This window comes from Aythya ferina (assembly GCF_964211825.1).
Source record: "Aythya ferina genome assembly, chromosome: 9".
In the NCBI taxonomy this organism is placed as follows: Eukaryota; Metazoa; Chordata; class Aves; order Anseriformes; family Anatidae; genus Aythya; species Aythya ferina.
This window is the reverse complement of record NC_140305.1, coordinates 24,094,656-24,119,909: the sequence shown is the minus strand read 5'-3', so window position 1 is coordinate 24,119,909 and position 25,254 is coordinate 24,094,656. Positions and strand designations below refer to the sequence as shown.

Here is a 25,254-nt window from a genome sequence, read left to right as displayed (position 1 = left end):
GGCACTAAGAATGCCTCTTTCTGAAGCAGCTGGGGCTCCCCAGGACCTCCACAGAAGCTGTTCCTTGTGATAAAAAGAGACCACGTTGTGTTTTAAGATAAATGAGTACAGAAAGATTGGCTCTTCCAGAGTCTCTGCTCAGGGGCACTGATAACCAGAGTTTTGACATTTCATAGTGTGTGAGCACTTGACTTTGCAAATTTCCTGTTCTTTAAAAGCAGCAGCTTCATTTTGGGAAGCATAATCTGTGGAAACTGCATGAAATCCAATCTTCTGGGGACCCTATTGAGTCATAGCGCACATCTTTACCCTGTGCTCCCCTACACTTTTGATAGATGTTGACTTCCAGTCTGAATGTTTTGGCCTCCAGTTTCATGTGTTCCTCACGCTGCATGTAAAAGCAGATTTTAAAGACATCAAGTGAATAATTCCTCCTTTTACAGAGGAAAGGCGCTGAGAGAAAAAAATTGAAGCAGGAAGAAGTGTAATAATTTAAACCTCGCTGTTGCTCCTTTCCTTTGCACTCGTCATAAAGAGAGGAGAAAAAGCCCCAGGGATATTTGTACACTCGGTTGAGGAACTTTGTACAACAAGTGCAATATTCCACTTATCTTATTCTTTAGAAAAGTAGTTTGATAATTAGGTTTGTCCTACGGAGAAGCTAAAAAAGTTTGTGTGCACCCAGCAGAATAATTAAAGTTTTCCTCTCCAGAAATTTCTGCTTTCTTACTAGGATTTTCACTAGAAAACTCTTCTGTCTTAGTAAGTAGAGCAAGAGCTTTGCACACATATTCCAAAAACCTCCCACAAACCACTGGTAACCAGTCAGAGGACCTGGTTGTGAGCTGGTTTTTCCTTTGGCATGGTTATGATACAGTTCTGGTCTGTATTGTGGAAATATTGAGTTCTGCTCCCAAAACTGAGCCAGAGCTCTGTAAGATGGGCTGAACCCGTCAACTTGAACTTGGCAATCAGGCCTCATTTGCAGAACAAACTTGAACTGTGATGGGACTGTGCTCCTGCACTTTCTTGTGGTTTTAATGTGGATGGGGTCCAGGCGATGAAAAAAAATTAACATTGTTGAGAAGTCCTAGGAGGAATAGTGTCTGTGAGAACCATGTCAGGAAGCTGGAAGTCTTCAGATGGGAAGAAAAGGGCTGTGAATGGTCAGAGTCAACCAGACTCATCCCTGAGGTCAAGATGATTTCACTCCTCCCTTCTGCCCCCTGGGATGTGTCCTCCTGCAGCACTACATCGAGTTCTGCAAGCTGACACCCTCAGAGGCGGAGAGATTGTGTGGAAAGTGATAGTTTGGGTCAGATCCTGGAAGATGTCACATTCAGCGCGTGAAGGACACTTTTCTGGATGGCGGATCAGAGCTGTTCTAGCCTCTCCAGTGCATGCCAGCAGTGCTGCAGGGATGAGAGGCTCTGACAGCTTCGTGCAAGTGAATGAGAGCCTCTGTAATGCAGACCCAGAACCGTGCAACGAGGCTATCCAACTTCAGCGACTCGTTTTGTATTCTGCGGGTGATATTCCAAGAAAACAGAGTAGCAAGGCTGTCAGTTTTCCCCCATTTAAAGCTATCCAAATCTCCAGTGCACTGGAGACCAGAAAAATTTTATCATTGCCATTCTTCATGGGCGGCAGCACCAGCAGCACTGAAATGGAGCTGCAGCGAGTGTATATTTGTGAGATGGTTGTGTTAAGTTTTCACCTGGGAGCCAGCTGCTTAGCTGAATGTGTTGAAAATATCACTCCTCTCTGACCAAAGAATGAGGCTCTGGGTGAGCTGATGCATCCAACTGTGAAAAATGAACAATGAAAACAATGAAGTTGTCAGTTCTCTTACCAGGATGCAAATAAATATCCGGGCTGTCAGGCTGGCGGTTCTGCTGGACCATTAGTTCAGCACAAAGACATTCCGCAGGGCAGGGGGATGACAGCTGATCCATCACCGGAGAGATCCTACCCTCTGATAAAAGCCTCCTCAGAACGTGCTACGATACATATTTTTAAGCCATGTTATTTAGTGTCAGGCATGGTTAATGTATGGACTTAGGCACCCTTAAGATGTGAGAAGAGTACCATCAGCAGCCAATTTCCAGCTGATCTCCTGGGCATAGGGGTCTGTCTCAGGGTTTCTCTGCACGATGCCTCCTCTGGTGTGCTCTGATTACTTCTGGGGCTTCTCTCGTTGCAGCCTGCCAGCGGGACAGGTATGGGCAAGGCTGCTCTCACACCTGCAACTGTCACAACGGAGCGCTCTGTGATCATGTCACCGGGATGTGTGCTTGTACCCCCGGCTGGAAAGGAGCCACCTGCCAAGAAGGTACAGGGATTTCACTCTTCTACTGAAAAATTATAGAAGGGAAAAATGAAATTTCTTCTCAGGGCTTCACTGCTATGTGAATCACCAGCTCGGGGCACTGTTGTCACCAGTTTTGCACCCGCACAGTAGTGCAGTCTGGTCCATTAGAGCAACCTGTGAACCACATCACAGGCACACGTTTTGGGAGCTTGGTGGTGATGAGGCAGAGGGGGCTGAAGCAGAGCCTGGAAGGAGAGCTGATCTCCAGCTGATCTCTGAGTGAGCTGATCTTGAAGGCTGGCTGGTTGAGGGAGGAAAGGTCCATAAAACCTCCATTTATGCCATTGAAACACAGTTCTGTTTCTTTTCTGTGTTCTGCTTTATTGCCCCATGTGTTTGACTGATTCACGTCATTACCGTGCGTTGTTCCAGCCACGGGCTAAATCCAGAACATGCGAAAGGCATTGGGAGCTCCAGCCTTGGCACCTACCCCAGTGCATGTGACTCAAACACAAGCCCAGCTCCAAGCAGTCCTAAGGAAGGAGGCTGGCAAAGAACGGCTGCACTGAGGCTTGTGTTGCACATCCTCTTCTGCTGGAGCCAAAATTAAAGGGAAAACTGTCCTTCCCTGTTGCAGCAGGGTCCTGTCTGTGTGCCTCCCTCTCAGGGTGCCTTGTGCTGTAAGCAGTGCCACACAGCAGGGATGGCCAGAGCGTGGCACATGTATGGCTGCAGGTGCATGTGGGGAGCTAGGATTTAGGACAACCAGCAGCTCAGCGCAATGAGAGGAGGACGTTGGGTACAGGGGATGAAAGCTAGCTGGGGCGAGGAGTCCACCTTTAAAACCTAATGTGAAGAGGACGTTTCATGAAGGGATACAAAGCTGGGAAGGCACCAAACTCTTCATGATCATGTGTGAAATACACTTTAAAATTTCCTGGTTTGCCTAAAGGCCTCAAACATGAAACAAAAGTGCAAGTAAAAAAAGCTATTGCCAAGTATGGAGATGTTGCCAAACATACCCTTTTTCTTTAATGATGCATTTGGAGATTTCTGTACTTTTTCTTTTCCCTTTGGAAGTAAGGAGGTAGAATAAGTGAGTGAGGATGGCTGAGCCACCCTCCTGTGACTGTGCTTTGGCAGAGGGAGAACTCGCTCCTGTTAGCGTCTTAAAAAGGTGCCACTCTGCCAGAGATCTCTATTTTTTGTGCCAAAAAAATAGGTTCTACCCATAGGCTCCAGTTGTGATGGGAATCAGCGAACTTGCTTAACTTAAAATTAGGTAAACTGTAAAATGTTATCAGTCTGCTGTGGGTAGCAAAGTCAATTGCTCATTAGAAAAGTAATTGTGATTTTAAGAGCACAGTACAAATTGATGCCGAAAGCTGCAAATCGATATCTCTATTCCTTGGTGCTGAGGAAGCCGCTGGGAACCAAGATTTGTTTTTCATAGGTGTGAACAGAAAATCTCAAGGTTGTTTGGTGGATTGAGGTTAACTCACTTCATCAGCTGCCTTTTCATGTATTTTGCTCCGAGACCAGTTTTACTGATGTAATTCCTTGCAAGTCGCGGACCCCGTTTGTACTCTGTTGTACCTCCTCCTACCTACACAACCACTGGGGCTACGGAGGGTGTAAGCTGGGGAAAGTTTGCCTTCAGCCTGTGTGTGCCTGCACTTCTTAATTCAAGGCTGTTGCTGTTTAACTCCTCTTTGCAGCCTGTCCTCCTGGGTGGTACGGCGCCAACTGCCTGCAGCGCTGCCTCTGCCACAGCCAGGCTACGTGTAACCGCGTGACGGGCGAGTGCCGGTGTCCCAAGGGCTGGACAGGAGCAGCCTGTGAGCTTGGTGAGTCTCCTCATATTTCTAGCACTCCTGCACCTCGTGCCATTGTCCTGGCCCTTGTCACTCTGCTGTCTCGTTCCAGAGTGCGAGGATGGGAGATACGGAGAGGGCTGTGGGCAGAACTGCAGCTGCCACCACGGGGCTTGTGACCGGCTCTCAGGGAAATGCATCTGCCACGCTGGCTGGATGGGGGAGCGCTGCGATGCTGGTGAGGGCAGTTCCTTCTTTAGAGGTTTTTTTTTGGCATGCGCTTCTGCAATCAGCTGTTTCTGCTGCAGTATGGAGGCTGTTTCTGTTTTGTGTCTTAATTTTCCACTATTCTGTAGGCAAGTAAGAAACAGTGCAGGTATGAGAGCTCACCAGGTGTCCATGAGCCCTGGAGGCTGGTCTCTGCTCAACCCAAACACATGCCGTGCTCCAAATCATTTTATGTCCTTCTAGTCATGTTCCCCGACTGCTAAGAAAACAGAGGTATTTCTTGGTCTTACAGCTCCAAGGAAGAACACATGGAAGGAATTGCCTTGCAAGCAGAGTTTGCCAGATCAGCCACACGCTGCTGCATCTGTGTGTCATTGAGGGCAGCTCAGCACATCAGGCTGTAATGGTTCAAGTTGCACCTACCTCACATGTCCCATTATGGTCTAAATTGCCCAAATTTGACATAGCTGTCTGGCATGTTTAGATCTATGTAAATCCCTTAAATAGCAACCTCCTAAGTACTAGGTGTCAGATGAATGATATGTACCTTCAGTTCATCACACTGGCTTGCTGTGACTTTCTCAAGCCACAAGCACTTTTGTGACTCATGAGCTGCTGAGGACTCCTGAAGCCTTGGCCACCAAGGAGACCTGTAAAGCCTGAAGAAAGTGAGGCTTTCTTCAGGCCTCACTTTCTCTTTGATCACTTTGTAGAGACTCGTGAGGTGGAAAGCAGCACAGGGACACTGTTCTCACTGTCCAGACGGCTGTCCGTCAGGCTGTGCACATAACTGCAAAAGTAAATGGCGTCGCCATCTCTAAAGAGACCATCTGGATTTGTACTCTAGACTAGGAGCAAGTCTTTACAAGCTTTCTTATGTGGACTCATTAATAGCCAGTGATAAATGCTTTTAATATTTTTAACATATTTTACTTCAATTACATATTCTGGGCGTGCAGTCCCCTAATACACACCACCATGTGCAAGAAGAACAATACTGGCACGTTCGCCAGCGAGCAGTGCTTTCCGTGCAGCAGCACAAGCTGTTGCTCTCTGTCTGCTTCTCCTCGCAGTCTGTCCCCCTGGATTTTTTGGCGAGCGGTGCGAGGAGCAATGTGACTGCGTACACAGCGTGTCCTGCCACCACCAGACGGGAGTGTGTCGCTGCAAAAAGGGGTGGCGAGGGAGGCACTGTGACAAACGTGAGTGTCTGCGGGGCGTTCAGCGAGCAAAGCTCGGGCTGGTGTGGGTGTTCCTCCCTGATCCTGGTGGGTGGCCGGATCCTTTCACTCTGGGTCAGTTCTGAAGTGCTCACAGGGATGTCCAAGGGGGTAGCTCTGTGCTGTCCTGCCCAGGTACTAACAGTGTCACCCTTGCAGCTTGCTTGCCTGGCCACTACGGCATGGGTTGTGCCCAGCGGTGCCGGTGCCCTGCCGGCACCCCCTGCCACCACCTGACGGGCAAGTGTGGCTGTCCTCCGGGATTCACTGGCTTCAGCTGTGAGAGAAGTAAGTTGTAAGACCTGAAACAGCAAAAAAAAAAACAACCTACAGGGGATCAATTAATTTCTTAAGTAAAAAGCTGATGATACAGTTAGTGGCTGAGGTAGAAGGAGAAAACAACCTCCCAGCAGTGGACATGGGTTGGGGTGCGGCGTACAGCTGCCCCCCAAGCTGTGTGATGCTCAGCCAAATGATTTGGCTGGTTCTCACCTCTGTGCTCAGCCCGGTTTAGGCAGATGAGATCTGTGCTCTTGATGTTTCCAGCCCTCAGGCTGGCAGAGAGCAACTGTGGACTGAACTGGATAAAAACAGGGTCAGGAGGTGCCACGGGTAAAGCAGCAGCTCTGCTTTCTATTGGCCTGGTCCATGTGAGAGACCTTCTGTTCCTGCCCATCAGAGCTCATGGAAATGTCATTATCTAGTTTTTCTTCAGTGTTGAATTTGGCTGTCTGGAGCTGTCTCTGAACGTAGGCTTTTTTCTGTGACCCTGGCTGCATAGCCTTGACTTGGTTCCTTCTCACAACATTTTGCCTGAGCACTGCTTCAGCCAAAAAAGAGCAACACTCAAAAAGAGTTGACATTGGGGTCCCTCATCCTCCACTAAAGGATTAAATTCTTCCCCCAAACCACTGTAACTTAATAGACGTGGCAGTGAGAAACCACCAGGCCTGGCCCTGGCTAAGCCGGGGCTGAAAGATGTCAACGGTGCTCAGCTGCTGCTGGCGCCACTCAAGGCAAAATCAGGATTTGGGATAGTTGAATATTGCTCATCCTCCCAGTAAGAGTTGCTGGACGACCTACAGCTACCAGCAGTGCTCCTGCCACCTTCTGCTGTCTCTCCCATCCCCTCATGTCCTCTCTGCAAGGTGGTCTGCATGTAGTCCAAGGCCTCCTCCTCAGGGATGGCCCAGCTTGTCCTGTGCTCAGAGCTGCCGGCCATGGCTGGCACCACTCCACCTCATAGATCCTCTGAGGCTGGTCCGAGCTACGGCAATCGTGCAGTGAGCGGCCGTGTAGGAATTAGACAGGGAAAGTTCACAAAACGCAGACGATGTGCCTGTCAACGGGAGAAATGAAACCTGTAAAAATGTTTGTGCCAAAGCAGCTTTGCAAGTTTAAACTCCCTGCAAAAGGTAGAATGTCTTTATCCATATGCCTGGTCCCTGGTGAGTTATACTGTTATTTTAGTCAATTTTACCTGACATTTCCCTATGATTTTCTCTAGTGACAAGAAAATTGTATCTGGCCCTTGACAGTTGGGCACAAATTGACTGAACGAAACAAAATCAAGCAGTGAAGTAACCCCCAAGTAAATGCAATAAATCCAAAGTCCCGGAGGATGGCATAGTTCTGTAGGCAGGGGTTTTATTTAATAAATTTGAGCTTGCTCTTTGTTTGAGTGCTATATTTACCAAGACAAATTTAATTTATTGGTTTACATTTCCTCTTCCCCAAGCCTGTCCACCAAGCACGTATGGCAAGAACTGTAACCAAGGCTGTCAGTGCTCCGCCGAGGAGGACTGTCACCCGGTCACCGGCGACTGTGCGTGCCGCCCCGGGTACCACGGGGCCCGCTGCGACCGCCGTGAGTATCACCCCGGGATGCCCATCTTGGCCCATTGGGGAGGAACAAGACATGCAGAGACATTGAATTCATCTTTGTCACTACCTTCAGCACTGACTGAGATAAAGTAAGCGTAGCTTGTGCTAATTTACAATAATAAAAATTCTTGCTTTATTGCAAGGGATTTTTTTTTACCTGGGGACCAGCATCATTTGCTACCTAAATTCTTTCCAATTCCATGCTGAGCTGAAGAATATCAATGTAATTCTCTACGTTTACACTTCTCGTCTTCGGCCATGCATGGATATTGGGTTGCTCTGTCATTTCAAAATACCCAGGCCAAAATACTTGCCGAAATCTCTGAGTGCTGAAGTAAGGACAAATGGTTATTATAAAACAACAAGCTGCAATTGGCAATAAATCTAAGTGATTCATAAAGTCAGTTAAGTTGTAGGGCCTTCTGAGGAACAATCATATTAAACAAATTGTTACTCTGGATTGAAAAACGGTGACTAGCATAGAGGACAAAATGCCAGTTGGCTGAATGCTCCATCATAAAAAATATTCCCAGCTCCACATGCCTCATGCCGGTATTTTAGGACATCTGTAAAGTTGTTTCTGGTGGAATGTGGCAACTGATAAGAAACATATACCAAAGTATCCAAGAAAGGAGACAGTTAATTACCTTTTTATTTACAACTTTAATTTTGTTTTTATTCTGTGGCTTGTAATAGTCTTATTAAAAAAAAAAAAAAAAAAAAAAAAAAAGGAAAAAGGAAAAAAAAACATGTCTTCTTTCAAGCTCAGTCTTTCTCTCTCTGGCAAATGCTGATTTTCCTTTCCTAGGAATTCAGCATGGCTTTGTTTGGTTTGCTTGCTTTTTGGGTGACAGTTTGGATACAGAGGCCAACTACAATATGCGTGGCTCTGGTGAGGGTTAACCTGTGCTTTATTCATTGAGCACAAGCAGGTAGGAGGCTCATTTTAGAGACAGACATTTGTATTACCATCATGTCATCACAAGTTATTCTTTAAAATATAAATGTAAATGTAAGGATTGATTCTATCCTTTGTACATCAGTTCTTACTGTAAGTGAGATTGAAATCCAGCGTTCAAAGTCTAGACTAGAGCCATCTGGATCCATTATACATTAGATTATAATAAATATTATAGTAGAGCAGTAGTGGAGATCAAGTATTTAACAGTGTCATTTTAAAAGATTTAATCATGGTTAGCCTATTACCTTTTATGTAGTAATCTTTCAGTAGTCATTACCTGTGCATGTGGTACTAAATTTCTACAGATTATAATAAACATCCTTGCTTATGCTTAGGTCCTTAGAATTTCACTTCAAAAATTAAAATTTAAAACATTAATAATTATATTCAAGTTTTGATATATATATAAAAAAAAAACTTACAAAATGAAATCTGTGTTTTGTTACATTCAAAGGGCATTTTGTCATTGATTCCTATGTAGCTAGGATTAATCTATATCATACGAGACGTGATCCTTTGCAGTGCTGTGTTCTCCCAGATTCCATAAATAAACAGTATCTTGCACAGCAAATTCTCACATAATAAATAGAGTTTTGTTAAACTTTTACAGGAGAGAAAATGAAATGGTAGAGATTCACAGAGGGGAAAAAGTTTGTCTTGCATCTATGGTTTATTTTTCATATTCTCCCTTATGTTGCTCTGGTCAAGCCTTAGAGATACAAAAATGGAAGGAAAACAGTTCAGGTGTGAATTATTTTTAGGTTAAGGTCAGTGGATTGAGAGATCACGGACCTGATTCTGAAGTGATACTGTCTGATAACCAGGGATTAGTGTGACTTTGGTGGAAATACTGCTTGTTCCTGCCATCCTCGCTACAGAAAGAGCTGGGGCTGCTCCAAGATGAAGAAGCTTTCGATATAATATTAAAAACAGCATAGGGAGCCGCTCCCAAAGACGTGAAGTGGGCTTCAGTCCAGTCAACATGTGGCTGGATGCTGCTGGAAATGGTTTCTGGCAACTATTGCTGTATTTATAGTACTGTGAAAAAAGGTTCAAGAAAATATCTATAAAAGGTGTAGTTGGCTGGGAAGTCAAATTTCCAGGAGCCAAGAGCAACGAGGCTTTCATGTTCTCAAATTTTGGAGTGAAGAGCTGAAACAGTCTCTTGGCAGGATTCCGAGGAAGCAGACAAACTAGCAATAAGGTTCCCATCAGTTGTCCATAACTCAGTGGATAGGCAGATCTACTGGAGTGAAGTTAGGAATAAACCCAGTAAGGGGTGTTGTCACGGACAGAAAAACCATGCTACATCTCTGTGGCATTTATTGAGCTGGGTGAGCTCTGAAAGACCTCACCGACTTCGATTTGTAGGTAACGGGATGCTTCCAAAAAGTGTTTTTGACAGTGCAATTAATAATATTGGTAAGGAAAGCCCTAGAGTATGTGGTTGGTATGAAAAGATTTAGGAACTCTTGGTCATGGCAAACCCACCCAAACCAGAAGGAAAAAATCAGGAAATGAGTTAGAAATCTGGCTGCTTCTCCTGCCGCTCTCAGAATAACATGTCAGATGCACAGGAAACTGTTAAATTAGAAAATGTCTTTATTAGATAACTGGTGGTTAGAGGCTAACCCTCTTTATAAATGCCGAGCCCGCTTAAATGGCAGGACGCTGTGTAAATTGCCCGAGCTTTCTGCATAGAAGCTCTGCTGCAAAGCAGGAGCAGAGATGGCCTTGTTAGTAATCGTGGGAACGCTGCAGCCAACATGTTTGCCCTGCTTGTGCTGCTTCTCATTGAATAAAGCTAAGGGAAATGCTGCAAGGGTAAATAAATTGGTACGGGGGGAATGGCTGCACCCCCTTGCAGTACTGGAACAGCTCTTGCTAGTGTTGAGCTGAGGAACAGCTCTGAAAGCTTTGCCATGGACAAGCCACATGTATGGGAGTGTGGGAAACTGAATTAACAGAGAAGAAAGCCAAAAGATGACTGAAACGAAAGGGAGGAGGAAGAGAGAAAGTCACTCAGAGTCCAACTTAATCATTGAATCAGGGTGTGTCCTTAGCTTCATTTCTTAGTGGAAATCTAATAGGTGCTGCAGGGTTCACACCTTGATGCCAGGGTTTGCACATGAAACAGATTTTCTGTGCCGACAGATGGAAGCAGTGATGACGAAGTATTCATTGAGAAGAAGCCATGGTTGAGAAGGGCTGAGGAGAGTATCCACATGTTGGAAAAGTGTGTATCTGTTTAGTCCTGATGATCTGCTATCCTGATTTGAGCAGAAGCCAATTTTCAATTTTATTTTAAAAGGCATCCCTTTAAAGCTTTACCGTAAGCTCTCCCTCTCTACTGAGTGGTTCAAAAAATCCATGGATTTCTCCAGGCACTCACACTATGCTTTCATGCCTTCAGAAAAGAGAGAAAATATATGAAGTTCCTTATACACAGATTGCAAGAGATCTGTTGCCTGGAGACGTGCAAATATATATTCAGCCAGATTGCCAAAGTAGCCATAGGCTTTCCTTTGGTGGGGATTAACAGAAGGAAAGAAGGAGCAAAGAAATGTCATTCAGAGGCAGCAGCATGAATGCAAATGTAGAATGATGATCACATTGCTCTGAAAGCACCGGCTTTTCTCCCTTCCAGTACACTGGGAAACTGGGGGAGCAACTTGCCTCTCCAGGGCTGCGTGGTGGCATGCTGGAGTCAGCCCTGGCAGCCAGAGAAACATGCCTAGCAGCTCTGCCCAGCTATTTTCCTCAATTCCAGCCTCTCTGTCTCTTAAGAGTATCCTGAAAACATGAGCTAAGCGTGGCAGATGCATTAATGTCCTCCTGATCTTGTTTTCAATGTTCCTTCAACATGAGCTGTCCAGAAAGAAGCAGAAATATTCGCTATCACCCAGAAAAAGCTTTATTTTTCTCAGGCAATTTTCTGGCTTTGCATTTAAAGCATCTCTCTGCTGTATCCATCTTCTGAGAAGATGTCTCCTGAGATTTCATGTTATTGTCGCGTGCACATTTTCGTAGCCCTCCATTAGATTTGCCAGAGCAATGCAAATGCCAGTTTGGAGCAAAAAAATAGATTATAGAGGAATCAAAATTTCTGCTACTTAAACATTTTTTTACAGGATGAGACTTGCCTGCTGCCTAGAACTGGTCAGCTAAAACGACAGCTGAATGAGGCAGAGACTGCTCGTGGCTTCTCAACAGGCTGTTGTTGCCCAGAGGAGGAAGGACCAGGGCCCCATCTCTCTATCTCTGCCATGGAAAGGAAAGGGGGAGCGTGTTGATTTGGAATAGAAACCCAGGAGAAAAGTCTCTGAAGAGCCGGGTTTGCTTTTCTTGCTACCTTCACGTATGAGAAATGGGAAGAGCAGAGCCAGGAGCAGCAGGCTCGGTAGCAGCAGTCGGGCAGGCTCCCCTGGGCTTTGACTTGGAGTTGGAGAGGGGAGCACTGCCCAAGGCAACCATCTGCTCATCAATGCCTACTCCTGGCCCTCCAGAAGCAAATAAAGTTAGAAAATGAAAATCTAATTTTGGATGAAAGTAACAAAGTGCTTATGACATGAAATGCAACGGTCCCAGTAGCAACATAGCCTAATTACCCTTTTTTATTTTTATTTTTATAAAAACAGGGTGTCCAAAAGGTACTTATGGTTCGTACTGCCAAAAAGCCTGTAAATGCATGAATGGAGGCCACTGCGACCCTGTGTCGGGAACTTGTGATTGCGCGCCTGGTTTCATTGGAGCCGACTGTAGTAAAAGTAAGCCAACATTCATGTTCTGCTTCGTTCAAAAAAATAGCAGAGAGAATAATCCACAGAAGAATTTGTCAGTATAAAACCAGACAGATCCTGGTTACCTCCTCCTTGAACTGTAAATCAGGATTCCAGCTTTGTAAAAATTCTCTTGCAAAATATTTTCCCTCTCTTCTGCGTGAGTAGAAACAAGGACACTCATCCCAGGATTACAACCTGCTTGCCCAAATTTATTTCTAGAGCCAACTCAGCATGAATTGCTCAAGTTCCTTCTTCCTGTCCAAAATTTCTAGGTTGAGAAATTATCTCAATATTTTGCTTCACGCTATGGTGCCATTATTTTCAATAAATGGGAAAAAGATCAAGTTTTGTCATGGCAAAACTGGTAAAGGCTCCATGGCAACCCTACTCTTACTTCTCTATTTAAGTGCTAAAATTTGTGACTGAATTTCTTTGGTATTTCCAAAGCTGTGATCTCCTTATATGGGTAAACACAGCACCATTGGGATTTCCATTTGCTATACCTGTACTGACCATACAGGTTTAGTGCTAATCAAAGCTTACCTGATGTTTTATCATATTCAGTCACTTTCTGAAGTTTTCCTCAGCTTATTCACAGAAACACAATGCTCAGTCACCTCTAGCTTTGCTCTTCAGCATAGGAGAGCATCAATACTAAGGAAGGAAAGAAATCTTTAGCTGGCAGCATGAGCAGCTGATATTTCAGTTGTGCACTCACCTTTCTGGTGGAAAACCTACTAAATATTTCATGTGTAAGCCTGGATTTTATTTATAACCTCAAAAAAAGTTTTGGAGGAAGAAGCAGTCATGTCTTTGGGTGGGTTTTGTTTTTGTAGTTGTAATTTTGAAGCACATTAGCTGGGATAAAAAGGAAGCCGACTCTACCTGTAGGATCCTGCCTCCATTGGAAATGAAATCTGGCATTGGATAGCCAGGGTGTTTAACAAAAGACTCTGTTTCCTTCAGCTTGCCCTGAAAATCGATTTGGGAAGGACTGCACCCAGTTTTGTGCATGTGGTCAAGGTCAGTGTGACCCACGGACTGGCAAGTGTACCTGTCCTCCTGGCCAAACGGGACCCAGCTGTCAGCAAGGTAACAAAGCGGGACCTGAGGTCATCTCGTCAGTTTGGCATGTAGTTGTAACAACCAGCAAATAAAACTCAGCGCCAAACATTGTTTATGGATGTGTTTCCCAATGTATCTGGAGCCAACATTTGCTTGATAACCCTGCAGCTTGCTGTACTTTGCAGGATCTCAGCCCCTGTCCCCCTCAGATCACCCTACCTTTATCCTGCCCCTGTCTCCTGCCCACATCTCACTGCTTTGCTTCACCACCAGCAGCACCATTGCTCTGGTTTCCCTACAAAACTAGCCACTGCTTTCAGAGACTGCAGTTCAAGCAGCACAAACATAAAGATGGGGAGAAGAGCAGTGTATGCCACACAACATGAGCAGTGTGAGGGCGCTGTGGATGGAAGGGGCTATATTTTGAAGCAAATTACTTGAACTGGAAAAGCAAAAGGAGAGGATTTGCTGAATAGCAGACAGTGAAGGATGGGACAAAGTGAAGATAGCAAGAAAAGCAAATATGGAGTGGAGTTAAGTGAGGAGATAATGAGAGACAAGGAGTGTTTGGATTAAATTGCTAATAAGGACAGAGTGTAGAAATGCATGTGTCCCATGGCCCTTGCGTACATCAGGCAATTGGGATACTCGGTGGGGAGCATGTGTCTGTATTAATTCCCTGTCACATTCATCTTTTTTGGGGGATGCTAATTTATTTTTTTCCAAACTTTTGTTAATTCTCTGTAGTGTGTCCCCAGGGACAATATGGCCCCAACTGCCTCCTGACATGTGCCTGTCAGAACGGCGGTATCTGTGACCACGTGGATGGCAGCTGCACTTGCGGACTCGGCTGGACAGGAAAAGTGTGTGAGAAAGGTAATTTTCTGCTTTGATGGTAGTGAACGTGTACCTTCCAGCAGGGGTTTGCAGTGGCTATGGATCCTCAAACGGGGACAGGTTTAGCTTAAGCCAGAGCTCTCTCCCAGCTGGATTTGTCTCTGTAGCTTCTCTCCTGCTGTATTGCCTCAAGTTAGAGCTTTAGATATTTTATTTTAGAGGCAGTTTCCTCGTGAGTCCTCATAATTTAATCCTCATAAATTCCTTTGCACGGACTCCTATTTCTTCTGTCCAAGTTTTGTATTCTTTTTTCTTGGGAACATTGTTTTGTATCTTCTTTCACACACTCTCCCAATGTCAGCAGACGACAGCATCTTTCTCCTCTCATTACAGTCTCTCTTGATATTCTTTTCCTTTTGACATTAGACTGCACTTAAACATCCCATGTATTGATTTCTCTGATGTTTTGGCAACATCTGTCCAAAGCAATTGAAATGCTCATGCTACCACATCCTTACTTCTCCATGTTAGCTCTCTCTTACACGAGGGAAACCACACTTAACAGAATAAGCTCAGTTTTCACTCTAGAAAACCTCCTGCCAGCTGTGTTCCCATTTCTCTTTCTAGATGAGAGATATCTGTAGAGTTACAGACTTACGTGGGCAGGAAACCATGAGTTTACTGATATGATATCAATTAAACGGTCAGCTTCACATTTAACATGATATCGTCATTACATTATAGCTGCCACAGTGCAATGTCCTCAGCACTCTCCAGGACCCTCATTTACGGCCTTCCTGCCCCTGACATCTGTAGAATAACCACCTCCAGCTCCATACATATCTCTACCAAGAACTGGTTGTTATAGAGGCAACCAGAAATGACAGATTTTAAGCAATTCTATGCAATTGTTTCCCTTTGTACCTGACAAGACTGATAGACCTGTTTCTTATATACATGTATATAAGAATATATATGTATATATATACATATATGGAGTTGTCATTTTAATTCCACAGTGGACAAGCACTAAAATTCACTCACACACAAAACAGTGCAGTTAACGAATAACTGGCTAACATCATGTTGCATAGGCTGTGTGTGTTCATCTCTCTGTTCCTTGAAGTCTCTATCACCACCCATGGGCTGTGATTGGGTTGCAAGGCCCTGGTGGGGTCATGCAGGTGCCATGCGGAATAGCAGAACACATGTGCATCCTCTAGGTGTGTTTAAACAAAAAGTCTCTGGTGTCAAGCACTAGGACAGACATGTACCCGTCACATAAAGGAGGTGTGTGGTATCGTCAGAAAGATCTTCAGTGTTTATCTTTTGACACAGATACTAAGCTATTGGAAAACTCAATCTTAATTTCCACAGCAGGATGGTTTTGAGTCTGTTTTGACTAGAAATCAAAGCTAATCAGGCGTCTTTTTTCTGTTGATTAGATATGATGGTCTTGAAAGATCTTGTCTGACATTTGCAGAGTTACGAATCTGATTATGTGGATGGCCACGCTCAGTTAAGTCGCTCTGCACAGATTCCAATTATCACAGCCGTGGAAGTTAACTTCTGTAGAAATGATGCATAGATTAATTATATTGACACAGTCACTTTTGCATGACTTGACTTTCAGCAATTTGAGATGAGTTTAGTTCTGTAAAAGTAGATATCTAATTATACATGGAAAGTCTGTCGCTATGTGTGAAAAAATCACCTCCCATTTTTATTAGGAGTCAAATAGTGTGAACTCCAATGATAACACAGAGGAGGAAAAGCTCTGTGTTTTCTTTCACACTTTGTAAGAGTCTAAAGAAAGTATTGCTGTAGATGTAGGGGAAAAAAAAAAAAAAAAAAGAAAAGATACCATTTATTCTGTGGCTTCAAAACACTTTAGGGGTGTGAAGGTTCAACGCTGGCTGTATAAAGAGACAAATTTAAAGAGGTAGACTATAAGAAGTGCAGAAAAAGTGAGCTCTTTGAACATCTATAAAACAATTCTCATCAAAGTAAGTAGGTTTGTAATGATAGTGCAGAAATGCTGTGCCTTCAGTGAGCACACCTGCATGAAGAGAAGGAAATTCATAACAATTGTTCACCTGAGTTATTATGGTTAAGTTATAAGTTATTACGTGGGCATTACACCTCAGCTGGAAAAGCTGTCAGGTAGGAGCTTTTCTGGGTGAGGTTGGTGATTCTTTTTTTTTTTTTTTTTTTTTTGTCCGCATGTGGTCGACAGAATGTCTCCCTGGGAAGTACGGCTCTGGCTGCGGCTTGGACTGCATGTGTCAGCACAACGGCACTTGTGACAGGTTCACGGGGTGCTGCCAGTGCCCCGAAGGGTATTACGGACGCTCCTGCGAGCACAGTAAGAACCCCACAGCAGCCCGGGTCGCCTGGTTTCCAGCAGTAACACAATGTGGGGTGGCAGAGCGGTTCGGTGGCGGTTCAGTTAAAGTTCTGGTGTTGTACCAGATCACCCGTCTGCTTCCAGGCATAGTAACTCGCATACCTCTGACGTTGCGGTGTTGCTGGTGAGTTTAAGAGCAGATGGGATTATTAGCAGTAATGGTAAATACCACTTTTGTTGGCTCGCAGGGAAGGTAGCTGCAAATACAGAGGATTTTAAAGGGATGTATGTTTTTCTTAATAAACTTTCCTCACTTGACACTTTCATTTCTCAGGGTGCCCCCTTGGATTTTACGGGCTAAGCTGTCTTCATGCATGCGCCTGTAAAAATGGAGCAAGCTGCGATGCCGTGACAGGGCAGTGCATTTGTCCTTCGGGTTATCAGGGTGTCCACTGTGACAAAGGTACTCATACCCATCTGATGTAAAAAAATAAATAAATCACATCAGCATTTAAAAGTTTGTTTGTTGAGAGCAACGTCTTCCATATTTTGAGCTTTGCGAATATCCTGGAACATTGAACGTGTGATCCTTTACCTGTTACATAGCTGGGTGTTCTCATTTCCTTATAAATTAACTAACCTGGTTTTGATTAACAGAGTGAAAGTCCTGGTCTCCATGCTGTCTTGCAGCAATGAGTTCCACATGTTGCTTATTAAGAATAAGTTTCTTGCACTGATTTTAAATTTGCTTCTAAAATTCCAAGTAAGATTATTAAATTGGTGCATGTCAAGCCAGTTGAGTGTTATGGAATGGTCTACTAAAGAGTTCTAATTAAAAAGGAAAATAAGTGCCAGTAACATTTTGGGACAGATTTACAGATACTTTTGATATGTTGGATTAGATGAAACCAACAGAACGAGAGTTCATATAAATATTATGCCTGTTCCACTGAATTCAGTCCTTCATTAAAGTTGGCATTTGCACCAGGTTCAGCTGAGAGTTTATGAGCTTTTCTCTGAGACATCCTTCAAAAGCTCTTCTGGCCTGATGTATTTCTTGCAATGCTCATGTGCAGTGCACCTAAAACAATGCTGTTCCCACCAGGCTGTGACAACGGGTGGTTTGGAGAGAGCTGCCAGCGTCGGTGCGACTGTGGAGGAGCTCCCTGTGACCCAGCCACTGGGAAGTGCCTCTGCCCACCTGGGAAGACTGGAGACAAATGCGACATCGGTAAGAAGAATATTTTCTAGGGGCTGGACTATGCACAGTTAAACCAATATGACCCATTGGTTGGTCTGAGCATAACTGGGAAAGGACATTTGCCAGTACAAAGTATTCAAGAACACATTGTTTGCAGCAAATTACTCTCGTGCATGTTATCACCATTTTCAGCAACAGGCTGTACTCTTGATTTAATCAATATTTAAATTGATAGACCGATAGGGAAACCATGTATGGGTCAGCAGTAAAATGTCATTGAGTTTCAGAGAACAGGCACTGCTGAACAACACACTGAGAAACCCACAAATTCTGCAGATGTAGTGGGATGGACTCGAGAGGGCTGCAATTAGGCATGAAGGGATCAAATCACAAGGGTGTTTTGTCACTGGGACGTTTGTGGGGATTTTCAAACCAGTGCAAAAGTGTCCAGCTCCAGGTGAGGATAGTGGAGCATCAGCAGCTGTTCCTGGCTCTAGGATTCAGCAGTAGTCCGGGAACATTTAATCCAAATAGAATTGCCTCATTTTCAGCACAGACACTTGGGTTGTGTGTTTGGTAAATGGTTGGCCCACAAAAGCAGGATTATTTTGCAACACGGGTATAAAAATAGGTGAGAAAATTCTTCTGTAAAGAAAACGAAGCAACTGATGAAACCATTGCAGGGTTGAGAGGCAGAAAGGACAGGCAAGGTCTTGAGCCAGGTTCTGATCTCAGTTGTGCTGGTGGAAATTTAGGGTAATCGGTAGAAAGAATCACGCTGGTTTAAACCAGTGTAAGAATAGATGTGTGATCCTAATGCCGTGGCAAACAAGATACAGGGAGTGAACGCCCACGTGCTAATTAATGTTGGGGGATCACGCAAGGAACCACAATCCTCCCAAGCCCCAGAATCACAGGGGGGAAATATTATTCCTCCTTTTGTTCGAAGAGAGGGCAGGAAACAGCTTTAAATACCCTGTTATTAATGCAAGCAAGAGGTCAAGTAATCGCCTGGAGCTTAGGGGGGCCAGTGCAATCCAAAAAACTAAAAGAGAGAATGGTTTGCTTGCTGGACTGCACTGTCGTGTGGTCAGAAATTGAAGCAATCCAGTCTCCAGGCACTGGTGGGACTGGGACTTATCCACCCCGCAGCAAGGAGGGCTCTGTGCACCCAGAGGCCTTGCCAGTGAAATTTTAGCAGAAATGGAACGCAAGGGGGAAGCTCAGCACCAAAAATCTGAGCCGAGTTCTTGCTTCTTGCAAACTCTAGGAGTCATTTTTATTTTTCTTAAATCAACTGGGGTAGCCCCCATCCATGAAAAGCTGTTATGGGGTAGGTTTTATTTGCATTTTTATTTTCAATTAGGCTCAGTTCATCTGTGATATAACTGTGAGCAGCTGTGTCTGTGCAGCAGCCATAAAGATAAAAGGCCTGATTTTAATTTGAACTCTGGTAAAGCACCCATTAAACAGGCAAAATGTTAATTAAAAAGAAAAAAAAGAGAGAGAATATAACAGACTTTTATGGGCGCTCCTTTTCTGTAGTAAATTAACATTGCAGACTTTCAAACAGATGTCTTAAATACACATTGTTATTAACATGAAAATGTGGTATTACATAAATTAAAATCAGGTCCAGAGGTGTTCGAGGAGACCTTTTCTCATAACATTTCCTAATTGAAAAGGCCAAGCTCTGAGCGCATGGGGAGAGTTCTGCCACGTGTTGGGGCTGCAGCTGATGCAGGGCTCGGGAGCACTTTTATTTACCTCATGGTGCCTGCGTGAGAAAGCAAGCGCCTGGATTATTTACAGCGGTTTTCGGCGAGGTGAGGGAGAGAGGGCCATTGTTTACAATGCATTTAGCACCCTGCCCTGTGACCTGCTGCTAACTTTCCCTTCCTGCCTGTACTCCGAATGCATAAAAATTTGCAATGAGCATTTGTCAGCCTAGGCATGAAATGTTCTTGTCCATCCTTTGCAGCGAAGGTAGATAGAGACCTTTTGTGAGCTGAAATTGCCAGGAGGCAGCAGAGTTGTGTGATCAGAGCACGATGTATGAATATACATAAAATGGATTAATTTCCAGTCCCACTTTCTGTGAGTGGAAGCTCTTTGCTGCTGCTCACTGGCAGCCAAGCCAGTAGAGAGCCACAGGAGATAGTGTGGCTCCAGGACGCTGACAGGAACTTTCCTGAGCAAATCCCAAGATCTCTTCTGTTGGGCTGCCAACCTCTGGCTGGACACCGGGGATGATTCCCATTCCGGGAACTTCTTTAGGACAGCTGGGTTACAGTTTGGGTGGACCACGCGGTAGATGAAACTTGAGGACTGCAAGGCTTTCCAAGATGTCATGTTTTAATATTAGCAGATGTAGGTGTCTAAGCAGCTTCCTGATCCCAGATCTGTATCTCCTGAGAGAAATACAGCAAAAACATGTTATTATTTAAGACAGTTTCTTATACAGAATAATAATAACTGATTTAATTTTTTTTTAATTTTTTTTTTAGTTTTATATTGGTAAGTATATAACTTTGGGCAAAACAAGGTTAATTCTTCTAACCCAGGTTTTTATGCCAGATGGTATAAAGGGATTAAAAAACAATATTATTTTCAGTTCAGCAGTTGAGCTTAACAAAGCTTCCCCTTGTCTATAGAGCTTGATGGAGGTCTACATTCTCACCAGAGCATGTGTGAAGTTTATATTCTGTCCAGGGACTTTTATGATTTTTTTTTTTTTAAATAAATATCCCGAATTTTCTTACCATGTTTGCATTTTGCCCTGAATGCTGACATTGGTCTCAATTCCTTCTATTTCTGTCCACGCACTTTCAAGGAGGCTCTTCTGTAGCACAGCCATCAGACAGGGAGAAGCATTCACCCTCTTCCAAACACTTCTGTCCTTCCAGGATGCAGGTCGGACCAGTACGGCCCCAACTGCTCTCTGCGATGCCAGTGTGCCAGCAAATCCCAGTGCAATCCCTACAACGGGAAGTGCGTGTGCCCAGCCACATGGATGGGGCCAACCTGCAAAGAAGGTAACACAAGCTGGTGGTGCACAGGCTTTCTTAGTCAAAGAAATCATGCACTGACCATGGTCAGTGGACCTCGTGGACAGGATTAGCACCCCATCATGCCAACGTGCTGCTCAGCAGCAGCCACCACTGTTTGTGTCAGGCTGTGTGAGGCAGTAGCCCTTCTGCATTTGTGAATAACTCAAAAAAACTCAGTGAGTAACTCCAAGTGAAAAACTCAGAGCCTACAATAGAAGCAGCTTTGCTTGGAAGGGTTGTTTCCGTGTGTGCTGCCCCTCCCACAGGCCCAGAAGCCTGGGTTGCAAATGCCAGAGGATACTGCAAACACTGGGATTCATTCTCAGGGGGTGTGAAGTTTTGGCCAAGCTGGTTTCCCCTCAGAGTGGGCTTTGATGTGGAGAGGTTGTGCTACTTGCTCAAGGGTTCCTGTGGCTGCCTCTAGCACAGCTGTGCTAGAGAGCTGTATGCTCTTCTGTGCCTGTAGGTAGGAAATTGTGCCCTGAAAGAGCTGATATCCCACAGCCTAGTAAGATGAATGAAGAGGTTTACTTGCTGTGCATGCCATCACACTCACATACTGTTCATAGAGATGGCAGGATTTGAAGAGCATGATGAGGTCGGCTAAGTGGCTGGATAAGTAGATAAAACATTGAAAAATAGACTTGGATTGATCTGTGAGGGCCCAAGGACCTCAGCACGGTCACAAAATATTTTGGTCTGTCTGTTGTTTTTTTGTTTGTTTGTTTGTTTTTATTGTTTTTGTTTTCTTGTTTTGTTTTGTTTTTAATTTAAGTAACTTCTCTTCTTCATGAGGTACATGCAGTACTGTGTGCTGTTTCCTTTCACGTGTAGTCTAAACTTGTCTGGCTTTTGGTGTTATCATGCAAGTCTGCCATTAGTTTAGGAAATATTTTGGGAACCTTCCATTTAAGAGTTGCTTTTACTGTTTTGATGGTTCCATCTGCCTCTGTGAGGAGGCCAGTTAACTCAGTCCTCTACCTTCCTTTGAAGGGTACCATTTATTAAATTATTTAAGTGTAAATTGTATAATCTATGTAATATTTCAGTATTATGTTATACAGACCTAAGACTGCGTTTCTACTTAATTCTCTAGGTGGCCCTCCAAAGCCTCCTTTTTATGAAGAACAAACTCAAGAAAGAGGGAGTATTTTTCCAAGAGCTCTACAACAGTAACATTTGGACTAATAAATGAACTGTTTTATATGCACAGACGGTATTTGAATTTGGATATGAAAACAGCTATTCAATTCAGCTTGAATTGTGCTGAAGTATTCACACTTCTTATGGAAGACTACAGAGGCCATTTAGTAGCTGGATCCTTTTAAAAAGTTGAATCTGTTTCATGTATTTATTCCTAGCCTCTTACCCCTCCATTAATCTGCTCGGGACACTCGTTCTGATATATACGATAATTCATTGTTTGAAAGCTTGGACATGTTTTTAGTAAAACCAGCTCCAGAGTATCAGGATAAGCAGCATGTAACACATCAACTGACGGTGAGCCTCACCATGTATAAGTGACTTTCTAAACCCACTTGACAACTGGCATGAAGTTAAATGAGTGTTTAACATATTAAGACGCCAATATGGATTCACTGCAAAATCACATTGCACAGAAACTAGTGAAATTCACCAAATTCCTCTTTGAAAAATATCTTAACGTTCTAGAAAAACATCCAGTCTAATTTTAAAATTGCAACTGATGAAGAATCCACCACAGTCCTTGAAAAGATGTTAATTAATTTGAGAATATGTGCCTTTTAAGTGTGGATTGCTTGGAAGGTCTCCATCTGTATCTTGCTTACATCTGAGTCTCGTTTCTAAAGAGCAGGATGTCATCTGTCAGGCTGCTCTGGCTTTCTACATTCTCCCATCTTGCCAGCTGAGTTTCTCAGTGGTTTGTCAAGTCAAACTGTGCAGCAGTTCTTGTAAAACTCTCACGTCTAATGCAGAAAGTTTTATCCTGGATGGAGAAAGTGGATAGTTAGCAAGGATATATATGTGTAATGATAATCTGTGTGCTCTGTATGTAAAGGATTGTAATGTGCTCTTACTGCACAATAACTTGATTGCCAGTTTTAAAAAGTCCTTCCTGATGCTTCAACAGCCGCTGTTGTTCACTTAGAACAAGGACATTTTGGTGCTATTTTGTATGTTTACACAGGTTGTTCTTTAATATAGGACTAAGTCATTATACAGAGATAATGGTCTTTGTTATAATATTCTGAATTAACCAGCCGAGAAGATTTCAGAGTACCTCTTTTCACCTCTCTTTAGGTTCAGAGTTACAAAACCTTGGTAGTAACCTCTTGAGTCTGACTAGATCAGAAGTGCACTTAGTACAAGACACCAGGACCATGGGCTCTGGGGACAAGGTGGCTCTGGGGACAAGGTAGTACAAGCTGTTCCAGGACTTGTGTTCACACACCACAACAAATTGCAACTCTGCAAGAAAATATTTTTGTCATAAAAGAGAGAAACTGACAATAATTGACGCTAACTTGTGATTTTTAAAAATGTTTGTTGTTGCAGTTGGTTAATGAGAATGTGAAGTAACACTTACCCCGTGGTTCACCCCAGTTCTTAACCCAATCTGCAGCCATTAGCTGTCTGCTACAGAGCAAGTACCACTTGCTCACCTGGGACTGTAATTCAAACTGTGATCTACTGAAAGCAATACAGGTTTGGGAAGTGTTTTTCAAGCTTCATGGAAGGCTTATTGTTGCTATTCATCACTTCATAGCTAGTAGAAGCCATCGTAAACTCAGTAAAGATATTTGTGACTGTGACCAAGTTAATTAACCAACTGCTTTCAGCCAGAAAATCTCAGGGGTTGATTCTGATCCCTTGTCATTTCTTTGTTATAGCTGAATAAATCACTAGAACTTTTGCTTGACTTGATGTAAACATGACAAAATTGTTGTCCCCAAACTAGTCAGAAGCAAGTGGTTCTCAGCAGGCCTTTTCTGTCAGCTATGACATTTTATATGTTCTTTCGGAGATGTGCTGGCCTAGGTCTGATCTCAAAAGGGTGTGAAGTTGGGGCAGTTTAACCAAATTGGAACTGTTAAGGTAAATCTTGTGCAAGACAATTAGATATCATCATAGTAACTGCTGGGGAAAAAGAACCATCCAAGTCAAGCGACTGATGTCTTTTGATTTTGTATTTACTACAAACTACGACAGTAACGCAAGCATTGCATTCAGTTTTTCATATTATTTTACAGTAGATACTTTAGAAGAGACCTCAGGCTTCTCCTTAAAGCATGGTCAACTTCAAGGTTAAATGAGGTTGCTGAGAGATCACCCAGTTATTTTAGATATTTCCGAGGATGGACAGCCCACAACCTCTCTGGGGCCCCGTTCCCCAGCCCCTGGTTACCTCCACAACCCTTCACCAGCCCCAGTCCAGTCTGGTGGACATTTCAGTTCTCAGAAAGATGCCCGATGTCTGGTATGGTTACTCAGCAGCTAATGCACAAAACCCAGGAACTTACATTTTGCTGTTTGACAGCAGTTTATGAAATGTACTGTTTTCTTCTTATCTTTGTATACTTGTATGTGATTAGAGCAGCTAATCAAAGGGGGAACTTTTCCCAAGCCATATTCTTTACACCTGTGTACTCTTGTTTACATTTTCCACAGTATCTTGATATTAGAATTGTAAATATGTACTATAAAGGAAGTAAAAGATTTTGTATTAAGTATTTTTAAAGAATGTCACAACGTTAGGTACATGATGAAACACGTATTTTAAGTGACTGATACTGAGCCTGTGCCAATGAATCGGGGGCCCAAGTAGATCTGCCTGGGAAATATTTTCAGCAAACTTTTTTTTTTTTTAGATTGGAAAATGCCAATTCATACAGAACTATTCATATGCAATAGTCTTTTTTATTAATTCCTCCTTCAGAATACTTCTTGGTTTCTTTATGGTATTTCCCTGGGGAAAGAAGTTCACTTCAGTACCATTAAACAGATCATTCTGATCTGGGCCTCAATACGATTTTTTGTTCCAAAACATAGAATAAAGCACAATCATATAAAGATGAAAATAAAAATTAAATATTTTAAAAAATATGAAAAGTAGACTTTTCAATGTCTTTTCTTGGTTTGCTATTTGTGAAGGTTTTCACTTTTTTCACAAAGCGGGGAAAATGTTTACAGGATGTCATTTTCTAAAAGAAGACCTAAAACCTTTCATCATTAGCTATTGCCAATTTACTTGTGATATCATTAATGTGTCTTGATGCTACTCCTTACTTCACATTAACAAATTTACATAATTCTGTGCCTGAAAAATAGTCTTTATTAGACTGCATGGACTTTTTGTAATGGAAAAGCTACTAAATTATAATAGATTGGCATTGTGGCAAGTGAGTGGGAAGTGAGCTTAATTACTACTAAAATAATATAACTGCTTATTTGGTTCATCAGTGAAAGGCTGTCAGGATGAACATCCTGAACATAGCACTGCTGTTTGTTGAAAATGAAAGTGAAAACTTCAGTGCAAATGTTTTGTGATTGAAATTTATGTCCATCTTCCACTTG

The 25,254-nt window shown here is 43.4% G+C and overlaps 1 protein-coding gene across 2 annotated transcripts in view; it reads left to right on the top strand.

Moving 5' to 3' along the window:
* Positions 1 to 25,254, top strand: part of LOC311441740 (uncharacterized protein) — a 227,804-nt gene that overhangs the window by 165,930 nt on the left and 36,620 nt on the right. The window contains exons 24-37 of one of the 2 annotated variants that reach the window (XM_084530219.1): positions 2,204 to 2,332; positions 4,030 to 4,158; positions 4,238 to 4,363; positions 5,427 to 5,555; positions 5,733 to 5,861; positions 7,312 to 7,440; positions 12,057 to 12,185; positions 13,167 to 13,292; positions 14,013 to 14,141; positions 16,339 to 16,467; positions 16,784 to 16,912; positions 17,555 to 17,680; positions 20,557 to 20,685; positions 21,797 to 22,901. In XM_084530219.1, coding sequence (XP_084386345.1) covers positions 2,204 to 2,332; positions 4,030 to 4,158; positions 4,238 to 4,363; positions 5,427 to 5,555; positions 5,733 to 5,861; positions 7,312 to 7,440; positions 12,057 to 12,185; positions 13,167 to 13,292; positions 14,013 to 14,141; positions 16,339 to 16,467; positions 16,784 to 16,912; positions 17,555 to 17,680; positions 20,557 to 20,685; positions 21,797 to 21,876 — 1,748 coding nt within the window. In that variant the 3' untranslated portion in view covers positions 21,877 to 22,901. Of the gene's footprint in view, positions 1 to 2,203; positions 2,333 to 4,029; positions 4,159 to 4,237; positions 4,364 to 5,426; positions 5,556 to 5,732; positions 5,862 to 7,311; positions 7,441 to 12,056; positions 12,186 to 13,166; positions 13,293 to 14,012; positions 14,142 to 16,338; positions 16,468 to 16,783; positions 16,913 to 17,554; positions 17,681 to 20,556; positions 20,686 to 21,796; positions 22,902 to 25,254 lie in introns of those variants that run through there. The other variant, XM_084530218.1, reaches the window with a different exon arrangement.